General features: G+C 32.5%; 1 protein-coding gene across 2 annotated transcripts in view; it reads right to left on the bottom strand.

Moving 5' to 3' along the window:
• LOC109829830 (delta-1-pyrroline-5-carboxylate synthase-like) overlaps nt 1-5,548 on the bottom strand; it is a 17,853-nt gene extending 12,305 nt beyond the window's left edge. The window contains exons 1-6 of one of the 2 annotated variants that reach the window (XM_020396881.1): nt 5,319-5,548; nt 4,905-4,976; nt 4,689-4,792; nt 4,167-4,269; nt 3,900-4,061; nt 1,318-1,595 (exon numbers count right to left, since the gene is read on the bottom strand). In XM_020396881.1, coding sequence (XP_020252470.1) covers nt 1,318-1,595; nt 3,900-4,061; nt 4,167-4,269; nt 4,689-4,792; nt 4,905-4,976; nt 5,319-5,378 — 779 coding nt within the window. In that variant the 5' untranslated portion in view covers nt 5,379-5,548. The remainder of the gene's footprint in view (nt 1-1,317; nt 1,596-3,899; nt 4,062-4,166; nt 4,270-4,688; nt 4,793-4,904; nt 4,977-5,318) is intronic. The other variant, XM_020396880.1, reaches the window with a different exon arrangement.

Here is a 12,161-nt window from a genome sequence, read left to right as displayed (position 1 = left end):
TTTTTAATTAGCTTGCCAAAAAAGGCCACCCTACAAGCCACAAGTATGGCGCCGCGTAGGCCACTTATTTCTTATGTTGGGCGGACGGGGGGGGCGGGAGTTGTATACCGCGTCTTCCATGGTTCCATTTAGTTAAATACAGAAATAACTTTTGTGTACACATGGATCTGCATATATAGTTAAGGAAAATAACAACAAAAAGAAGAACAACAACAACAAAATATTTAATCTAAAAAGTTTTGTGCATTCTACATGGACCATTTTCTTCCATTCAGCTCTACTAAGGGATATCTTACCAATTAAAGTAACCAACATATCTTTTCTAGTTGTCCATGTCCATGTTCCTTAAATATAATTATGAAGATGCAAACATAGTTGATAGTTCACAAGAAGACAAATCAGACTGTAAAATTTTATTAGCTTTTCATTACCACTTAGGTTGATTTGCCTTGCCACGAGCACCCTACATGCACGCACATAACCTACCATGTCTTAAGCTAATTTAATGCTGCCTCAAATTCTCAGGAAGATTGCTTACGCATTATCAGAGAAATAAGTTTAAGCCTGTGTATCAATATAACTGTGTAGTTTATAAACAAGATAACTTGAGGCATGGTTTTTTTTAATGGGTGGAAAGACAATAAAGCATGTATCACTTTCTCTACCAACAGAAGGATTGATGCAGTGTTTGTTATCAGTAATAGTAGCAATTGTAAACCTAATATCACTATAACATTAAATCGCTGGTAAGTACCATAATCCATATCACCTTATAAATAATACCTCAAACAGGCATCACTATGACATTCTAAAACGTTACATATGAAAAAAAATGTCATGTCAAACATTCCATTCCCACTATCATACAAGTTCATTGTTAAGATCCCAAATATAAAAGAAAATTATATTTTGCTGAATATCCGTACACAGTGCTAGTCAGTTTACTAGATAAAAGGGATTCATGACAATTTGAGAGACTATACTGTCTGCTAGCTCACATGGAAAGAGACTAGTAGACAGAGATTTTCTATTTCCGCCCTCCAGTATTTTGCTTGCTTGAAAATTATGGCCCCAAACTTCTCATACATCCTCCTAGATCACATTTCTAATGCACAAAATAAAATCTCAACACTATAAGAGCAAAACCTTCATAAGCATGATATAAGGATTTATTTAGTTTCTTAAATATTACTGTAAATATAAAGAATCTATTAACTCATTCAATCATCAATCCTTGCATATGGTGATTGGCAACAAACATGCATGATATAGCAACAAACATGCATGATATAGCTGACTACAAACTTTATATTGTACCTGGTGATTATGACAGGAGTGCCAGCAGAGGCAGCATAGACTGCAGACTTAACTTTGGCAGTCATTCCCCCTCTTCCTACCCTGGACTTGTCCCCAAAGGTTATTTCACCCTGATGTCTTTCCTTTATGTAAGTATGAATAATCTTAGAATAAGGTTCACCTGGAGGACCACTATATAGGCCCTCCACATCACTAAGCAAAACAAGGAGATCTGCTTTCAATTCCAAAGCCAAGAGAGCTGCTAAACTATCATTATCCCAGAATATACCAGAAGAATCCTGCAAATAATTCAGTCACGTGAAGCCACAGACTTCAAAATGTATTCCTCACAAGTTGTATGGGCACCTTAAAGTAGATAGCAATTCTTTAAACAGACAGCAAGGAAAATGGTCTAAATTATTCCCACATGTCTAACACTTCTCTCACAAGTATAGGCAAGTTTAGCAAATTTGAAGTTTTGAGATACAATTCAGATCATCATCTATGCAAGATAGGTACAAAAAAGAAAGGATACCTGAGCTGAGATTAGAACAAGGTAGTTACAGCTTGTTATGATTTTACATCAAGTGCAAAAAATGACATGTCAAAAAGGACATGACTCAACACAATGCAGCAACTGAAATAAGGTATATCTATACTATACTAGTAAAGTATCTCCCACTGGTTGCAAGATCGTAACACTTGGCAGATAATGGTATGTGACTTTTCATCATTCTACTATTAATCATTCTTTCCCTTTCCTATGAATTCTTCCTTCTTCTACACTTTTTCAATCTAAAAGTGATATGAAGTCTTCCAACTTTTCTCTAATTATTCACTTAGTACAATAAGCACATTGCAAGCATAAAAACTAGTCCAAAAGTATTGTACATAAAACAACAGAGGCAGGGAAGCAGCGTCATGCCTGATAACAGAAATGTGTCAAGCACAGGATGGTTTGATTAAAAAAGACCAGCGCTTCATTGGGTGCATTTATGCACATGCAGTGTCAAAAATATCCTGAAACACTGGTTTGAATATGCTATATGCTCCAAACCATCTTAAAATGGGATGACTAAAGTGGGGAAGTGCTTGTAGAGTCTTATGTAATCGTAAAATACCCATTTTGAAGAAAAAGTTTAGAAGACAAGCTAGATCGGATTATTAGGCAGTTAAAAAGCAACATGAGAATGCTAGCATGAATGAGTGAAATTACTTAGTAGTGAGAGATTGCTCTTACTGAAATCAAATGAGGGAGAATTGTTTGAGATTGTTCGGATATGTGCAACACAGGCAAATAAGCACCAGTAACGAGAAGTAATAAGTAATGGGATTGCTGTCAATGCAGCAATTGAAGACCACAGATGGCTTACGAGAACTTGAAAGAAGGCCGTTACAGAAAATATAGTAATTGTTAAAATTCAACTAAGAAGATGATCTTCAGCAGTGAATAAAAATAGAAAGACTCATGATAGGCTTTCATGATAGGCTTTCCAAGAAATTTCGCATAAAAATAGAAAGACTCATAATAGGCTTTCCAAGAAATTTCGCATAAAGCTCATACACACACACCTTAAACATTATGCCAAATAGGAATAAGAGATTCATTGCATGTTTGGTTTAATCTATTTTCAGAAGTCAATATTATCTATTAACATAGTTTGTTTTCAGAAGTCTGAAATCAATGTATATTCAAAAATTGCAAATAGTTTATATATATACACACGCACGCACACGCACACACAAACACACATATGATTCTCCATTGATATCGAAGCACGGTCACCATATACCTTAAACATTATGCCAAATAGGAATAAGAGACTTCATTGCACGTTTGGTTTAATCTACTTTCAGAAGTCAATATTATCTATTAACATAATCTAATTTCAGAAGTCTGAAATAAATGTATATTCAAAAAAGAAGTCAATATTATCTATTAACATAATCTAATTTCAGAAGTCTGAAATAAATGTATATTCAAAAATCGGAAATAGTTTAAATCTTATCAGCTTTGTGAGCAATCCTTTATCATTAGGATCCCTTTGAACCTGAATAAATATTAATTGGTTGTTAATCTTCATGTGAATTGTGCAAAAACCTACAAAAAGGAACCATCAACCAAACCAAATCCTTATTCCTATCCATACTGGAGCTTTACCTCGTGTTGGACATTTATTCAAAAAAAAAATTCCAAATTGGGCCACGATTGTTAACTTGTATATGGACATTTGTTAGGCCATTGATATTAGTCAAAAAACTAAATTTACAAAAGAATTTTGTCTATCTAACAAACTGATTAACTGAAATATAAATCACACTTTAGACAAATTCTGTGCATAGCAGGGTTTATGTTTATTTTGACAAATATTTCTGAGAAGTAGACCATTCAACAAAATAAATTTATTGAGACTCTACTTGGTAATATAGGTAGATAGTAAACAATTTGCTCAAAACAAACTTATGAGGAAGCATATCTACTTTCACAAAATTAGGTGCACGGAACACAAGCTGCAAAATGAAAGTGTTCACATCTAGACTGCATGTATAAGACGAAACCAACTAGAATTGTACATACTGTTTTTTAAGGTTCATGGAAGTACCTCGTATGGAGCTTGCCTCGTACTGATGGCATCATTTTCATTGAAAACAGGAATAACCTTAAGCCCTAACAATGTATTCACGGTTTCAGTTAGCTGCTTCCTGAAATCTGGATCCTTGAAGTCGCTATCAGTCACAAGAAGTTGAGATGGCGTGACATCCAACTGCGTCATCAATAGCACCACTCCATGAAAATTTAGAAGAACGTTATTTGAAGTTTAAAAAAAAAGTAAATGTTTGTCGGAACGGGGTGAAAATCCAGAAGACACCTGACCAAATAATGCATCATACAGTGCCATGAGACCACTCTGACCAACAGAAGCACATGCCTTTCCATCTAGCTCTATTTGAGGTTTTTGAAGATCAGCAAAGCTGCAATATGAACTAGTTAATCCATGGACAAGCAATAAAGTTTAGAAACTATTGGGTCCTATTAAGGTAACCAATGTATATCTCCTTAAAGTGGAATCACAGTCTCTTTTCTGCACAGTTCCATCCTCATTGTAGATTGGCTTTAAAAGAAAAGCTATTTGCTCAAGAGATCAATGTGCTTCAAAGAGATTAAGGGAAATTTCATAAATTGTTGACAATCGACGATGTGAGAAATGCTTACGTGAAAATCTCAAATGCCGAGCAGGCTTGCAAGACAACAATAAAAGTTGAGGTAAAATTGGTAACGAATAAAATATATATTATATGAACCCTCAACTCAACCGCATTTTAATTTTGAAGGACTATATTAGAGTGGATGAACGATCAGGGCCAAGAAATTGAAAGGACAGGTTCTTAACCTGCTGTTGACTAATCTCCTATATCTAAGCCTCTGTCGACCAACACCCACCGCACCAGATGTTACCAAAATCACATCCAATCCTCGAGAATTCAGTTCTTTGACCTGCACATTAATCATTCCATCTTTACAACACAGACTTCGAAACTTCTGAGAAGAACTTGCGAACAACTTAGCATTAAAGAATGAATTGCTGCTACTGAAAGTTCAGCCTTACCTGCTCGCAGAGAGACCCTAACCTCCCAAGCGCCAACCTTCCATCAATTCTAGTTACAACAGCAGTCCCTACCTGTGAAAATAAACAAACGGAAACACCTAAATTCAGTGCATTTCTGCAACCATAGTTAATGGCACGGTTTCACTGGTTGCAAAGATCGAATCTTGACCCCAATCCCAATCGAGGAAGCTAACTTCAATCAAAAGACAGACTTCCTAATGAATTTGGGTCTCAAACAGTATGAGCAGCTACAGACCAAAGTAAACAGCGTGAGATTCACTACTTAAAAACATCAATTTTTGAATCGGCCAAGTTAACTTCAACTAAAATCAGTCGGCAAAGCGGGGTTTTAGCAGATCACAAGCAGAGAGAGAGAGAGAGAGAGAGAGAGAGAGAGAGGGGAACGACACCAACTTTGATGACGATACGCTTGACGCCCTGGACGAAGGCCCGAGTGGGGTCCACTGCCGCCATGAGAGGCCTCTGGTGCTAAGCTTTTCCGAGCCCTAGATCAATTTTATTTACTTCGATATGGAGAAGTTTCTAAAGTTTTTATGGGGGCTGGCGATGAGCGCCGCCGCCGGCGACTACGAGGGATAAATTTCCAAGTTCGGCTTCTGCGGAAAGGGGGAGGGTTTTAGAAAGAACGCTGACGCTAGAAGTCTGACCATCACGTGGTGGGCCTCGACGGGCCGTTTGTTTCTACGAAGGGGCTTTTTGGTTCGCCCGCAATTTGTGGAAAATGTCCGGAAAAGAAAGAAAATCATACTCCCTTTAAAAGCACGAGTTCGGAAAAATCTTATGTAGACAAAAATACCCTTATAAAGTTTGAACTATCTTATCTATAATCAAATTATAATTTTTAAATTTAATTTAATGATTTATTCTATGTGTTTGTTATGGTGGTTATATTTCTTATTTGATTAATAATATCTTCTGTTGCAAATCTCCGAAATCAATTTCTAATTTACCGTAGACTCCAACAACATAATTGGGGATTTATTCTATGGGTTTGTTATGGTGGTTATATTTAATTATACGCAATTCAGAGGATTTGTGTTAAGTTAAGAAAGAAGTTAATTAGGGGATATCCTGTTTGTTTGTTAACAACGTTTCTAAAACAAAATTTTAGAAATTTTGTTTGTTTGTTAGGTTTTGAAAACAAAATCTTAGAAATCTTGTTTGTTTGTAGATAAAATAATAAAGTTTAAATAAGAATTTGCGGGCCTCACTCATTAGCAGTACCGTATATTAAATTTTGGAAGAAGCTACATGTATCATAATCGAGAATAAATTAAGTAGCTTTGAAACATATTACTATCCTAATAACCGAGTTATTTTGATTATCAGAAGCACTATTATCTGAACTAATATTATCCCAACACTCCAATTTAAATCCTAATAAAACTCTTATTATGACTATTATCCTATCACATGCAACACCTCATGCCTATATCTAAACAAAGAAATTAGACAATTTTCATAGTAACTTCATCTCCTTCAACATGTATTTGATTTAAGGGTGATATTTGTTTTACAATGCAATTACTTTTTATGGCAATTTAATTTTTTTAATATTTCTTCATCTTTCATGCAGAAGTTAGAGGGTTAAGGATTTGATTGTTGCACGTTCTCCCATCTATCAAGGTAAATCTTCATGTTTGATATTATTTTAATATAGATTTATTTGATTATATATTTTATTTGATTAAACCGAAATAGAAAACAAATACCTTTCATCTTCTTTATTTTTTATTTTTATTTTTGCTTCGCAAACAAATGAGCCATAAATCAAATCCGTGAATGCCCGGTATTTATTACTCAAAGTTATTGAACTGTAACAGACTGATGGATTCAAAAATAAAATATCCTTACCAAAGAGAAACAATCAACAGTGACTACTAATAATCATTGGCGATTTGCTCTACGCAGCAATAATTAGAAGAGTGTTAGAAAATATTAAAAAAATTAATTAAAGAAATTTTGACCGCAACTCTACCAAATAAGAAAAGTACGAAGAGGATAGGATTTAACTTTTTCCTTTGATTTGTTTTGCTTGGAATAATCGGTGTTTCTTATAGAAAAAGTATATAAAAAATGTTACCATAACAACATAGCATACCTTCAATTATCTTTCCCTCTTCTCCTTAGTTTTTGAAATTTTGAAATCTCTAACAAACGCAATCAAGAAGATATTCAATATCTTACCATAATACCAGCAAATACCTAATACTTTTTCCACCTCTTATCCTCCATTCCTCATTGTACTGATCATATAGCAAGTTTCGACAATTTAAATAAATACAATTTATATAAGGAAGGAAATTTCTGATTTTATGGATATTAACAAAAATTTACAAAAAATAAATTTCTCTCCTCTCATAAGATTTTGAATTTCAAAATTAGTAGGATGATATAGAAAATCAAAAAAGTATATTTATGTAATCCACCTTTTTAAAGTCAGTGGGTTATAATATTTACAATGTATCCTGTTGGATTGCCACTAATCCACAAACTCCTGTCCTTGCAATTATTGGCATCGTTATAAAATCTTTTTATACTGGCTGGTTCTCATATTATGAGAAAATAAAATTCTAGATGTATAATTAATGTTGAAGCCTGTCAATTGACATGTTTGCAAATTATCTTTTCCAAAATATTTCTTCCATTATACCAAAACCTTCAAGTTAATTAGAGGGGTATATTATTAACATTTCTAAAATATATGGTTATGATTTCATAAGGGTTTTAAGAGTAAACCATAAACTTCAGTTAGATGGTTCAATAAGCTAAGTCATATGCATATTTAAAATCGAACCATTTATCATACTTCTTTTAAAAACACGAGCTTTGAAAAAATTTTCGGTAGACAAAAATACTCCTATAAAGTTTGAACTGTCCTATCACTAATCAAATTCTAATTTTTAAATTGTATTTAATGATTTATTCTAATCCAAATCAAATAAGTTCAAAGTTTGAACTATCCTAATCCTAATCAAATTCTAACTTTTAAATTGTATAACTATCCTAATCATAATCAAATTCAAAAATAATTTTTAGTTTGTTCCGCAAGAATTTGTTATGATGGTTATACAGCTGTTGCTACCAACAATTAAATGCAAGTTAGGATTTAAAAAATACAGCAATAGAATAATTAAATATTTAATATGGCTGTTGTTACGCCCATATTTAAACCGAAGGCATACCTTGATATTTAATTAAATAATAATTTCCAGCGATGACCATCTCTGGATTACATAATTTCAACTCAATTGGAGTGCAAAGTAGAAGAATAAACTCAATTGGCATACAACTCCAATAGAAGTGTGAAAGGGACAAAAGTGGCAACCCATGTCATGAATCGCTAAGTTGACCAGCTTGCACAACCTTACATCCTTTCAACTTTTTTTTAAACGATATAATGTATATTTATCATCTAAAGATGTCCTAAGTGCACTTGAAAACCGAAGGCATACTTTGATAAACATCTCTAAATTCAAAATAAATAATGAAACACAATCCTAATCAAATTCTAATTTTTATATTTTAAATGTTTGTACAAAGAGAACTTCAATTATGACTATTATCCTATCACACGTAACATCTCATGCCTATATATAAACCAAGAAATTACATAATTTTCATATTAACTTCATCTCCTTCAACATGTATCTTTTTTTTCATTTTCATAATTATTCTTTAGAAATGTTGTGCATTTGATTTAATAGTGATACTTGTTTTGCACTGCAATTAGTTTTTATGGCAATTGATATTTTTTTAAATTTCTTTAGTTTTCATGCAGTATTTAGAGGACTAAGAATTTGATTGTTGCAAGTTCTCCCATTTATCAAGGTAAATCTTCATATTTGATATTGTTTTAATTTGGGTTTATTTGATTATATATTTTATTTGATTAAATCGAATGTCGGCAAATCAGCCATTGCAAATTCTATGCATCAAGTTGGTAGGATAACCGCAAAAGGTGCTTTCTTGAGCTCTTCTGAAATTTGAGTATTAAGTTAATGACACTTTTGAGGGCTGTTGTATTAACTAAAAAACTTCTCATCTGTTTCTTATTGTAAGAGAAAGGAAAATTGAAGCATGCGATAGTAAGCACATGCAGTCCGAAGAGACTAAAGATATCATTAGTTATGTGGTTTGTGGGTTCTCTTTACCACACTGTTGTTCATTGTGAACATGCATCATTATGCCCACAAACATTTTTATGCTTTAGGAATAGTAGTTTGATTTGCAGAGAAGATTGAGCATTTTAAATTTCTATTGGACATAATCACTTAGAATGCTTATTGTTCGTCAATATTCCCCTAAATCTTAGGTTTTAAAAGTTATAATCATGAAAATTCAATGGAATTTTTTGGAACCCTAGGTCTATTTAATCAGATTGTTAAAATATTAAATCATTGGAATCAAAAAGCTTCCATAGTGAATAAAATAACACTATTAATTAATAATAGATACTTTTTAACATAAACCTTGGTTTGAACAGATAGCCTTTAAAGATAACATATGCTAGATATTTTATAGAAAAATCACATATATGACCAATGAAACATATGTAATTAGGGGCCTACAACATCATGCATGTAACAAAATATAAAGCTTTATCACAAAGCAAGAAAACACATACAAATGAAGTAGATTATCAATGATCTATATTTAATTATCATTTGCTTAAAGGTATCATTAACTTAATACTCAAATTTCAAAAGAGCTCAAGCGTTTGCACTTACCCTACCAACTTGATGCATATAATTTGCAATGGCTGATTTGCAAGTTATGATTCTAAAAATACATCAACAGAACTTTAGTTCATAATGATATTGCTATTCATGCTTGACGCCATATTATATTTTGGGATTAGTAAAATTTGGAATATGACATAATTATTAATTTAACTTATTTTTATTTGCTATTCTACTTGAAGATATTATTATGTCAATTGATATTTTTTCTTAAGAAATCAATTAAAATGTCCCAGTTAAGTTTATAATATCCAAAAATATTGTGCAATTCTATTTTTAATGAAATAAGAAATATGATTTTTTTATTGCTATAACTATAGTTTATAATGACTATTACATTGATTTTTAATAATATTTAAATAAAAAAATAGTAAATCTAATAATTCAATTTTACATATTTAAACTCAAGATATTTTTAATAATATTTAAATAAAAAAATAGTAAATCTAATAATTCAATTTTACATATTTAAACTCAAGATGAATCTGACTAATTTATGGTAAGAAAATAGTAAATCTAATAATTCAATTTTACATATTTAAACTCAAGATGAATCTGACTAATTTATGGTAAGAAAAAAATATAAAAGAAAAATATTTTGATATTTAACCACGTGCACTGCACGTGCATAAAAACTAGTGGATGTAAAAATACATCTTTTTGTAAGTTTTTCGTCATTTTTTATTTTCTTGTGATTTACACCTTGAAACCAAGAAAGTGTTAATGTGTCAATTTCTTATTGGTTAATGTGACCTACATTTATTTACGATACCCATTTCATGATTTTTGTTTAAGAAAATTAGAGAAAAACTTATTTAATGGTTTCCCAACCTTCTTCGTTTTTTTTTATTTTGAGGAAAACAATCAAACAACCCCGTATTGCTTGAGCTTTGCGTTGAAAGACCGGAGCTAGGGAGCTAGTAGTTTAAAATTTTAGGTTTTTATCAAAAAAAATATTTACTTGTCATTTTAAAATTTATAAACATGGGTTTGTCCCGTAAGATAATTACATAAAATGTGATTTTCTAGAATTGATTTTAATCGGATTTGTGATTTTAGCACATCCCTAACAAAGTTCATATGCATCCAAACAAAATTCAGTTGCATTTATCTCTCATACAACTTCTATTTAATAATCATCACAAGCAAATACATATTTTAAGAACGGCTTTCTTTTTTCTAAAACCCATTTTCCCGCATCAAGATGCAACGAACAAACCAAACAGCCCTCGGTGAACCAGAGGAGTTTGAGGGTTCTAGTGAATTTCGGAGGATGGTTATACTAAAAATACCAATCTAGTAATTTAGTCCGTTCGAATATGTTGGTATGTTAATGAGTTCGATCTTAGTCCACTTTCTCGTATTTTCAAGGGTTTTTCTCAATATTTTTCCCTTAAATCTTTAGAGTTTTGAAAAGGCCCTACGCAACATTGAAATCATTATTACATTCGCCACCTCTCATATCTTTATATCTCTATTATTGCCTTTAAAGGTTTTATTTGAAACAACTTAAGAAAATTAAGGAATCAAATAATGTATTTAGATCTGAGGGGCTAATTCTCAAACCAACATCTAATGATTATAATATCTAATAGCAATTTCAATGATACGAGGAAATAAGTTCAAAATAAACTATGAGAGCAATATAGAATACATAGCATCATAAATTCATACGTTATATAATGAGCTCCTTTCATACACATTTACCAGATGAAGAATTGTAGGCCGGGTAAAGTAATAAAGAAAACAACCTCATTTACACATATGGTCTCATATAAAAAAACATATTACTCTTGCACGAAGCTGTATACAAAGGTCAAAATGACATGCACGCCTATGTATTTGTAAAATTTTATGAATATTTATAAGCAATAATCTCTCTTTTAATAACAAATGCAAGCAGTGGCGTAACCAGAATTATTTTTTGCCCTGGGCGAAAAATAAAAGTGATCTACGAGTATGTTGTGAATCAAACTCCTCTACCATTTATTTTGTGTAAAGGCTAGAAGTAATTTCTTTTTCAATATAAAGTATCATGTTATTAGCAAACAATTCATCTCCCCATCTTGTTGCACAATGATGTTTTTATGAGTTTCATTGCCGAAAATATTTTTTCCGTGCTTGCAGTCGAAATAGGAAGAGTCAACATGAGCCGAATCAAAGCGGAGAAATTTTAGTAATCCTAGTCCATTGTTGCATGTACACCCCCAAGGATTTTTAACACTAAAGATGTGGCAAAAAATATTTGCAAAAATGGGCCAAATACCAAAACGCGATATTTTAATTGTTCAATGACTTACCTGCTAAATTCTTTCCCTGGGCAGCTGCCCAGGGCAAGCCAAGGCTAGCTACGCCACTGAATGCAAGTGAGGCAAGTAAACGTCACTTGTGGGCCTTCTAGCCCAGGAGCCAGCAATTTACAGTCCATGTTTCATTTCCCGGCCTGTTACGGTGGGCTCCGGAGCGCAATGTCTTCGTCTGCGAGTTATCAGCA

The sequence above is a fragment of the Asparagus officinalis genome, chromosome 2 (genome assembly GCF_001876935.1).
Source record: "Asparagus officinalis chromosome 2, Aspof.V1, whole genome shotgun sequence".
Lineage (NCBI taxonomy): Eukaryota > Viridiplantae > Streptophyta > Magnoliopsida > Asparagales > Asparagaceae > Asparagus > Asparagus officinalis.
This window is presented reverse-complemented; position numbering and strand designations above follow the sequence as displayed.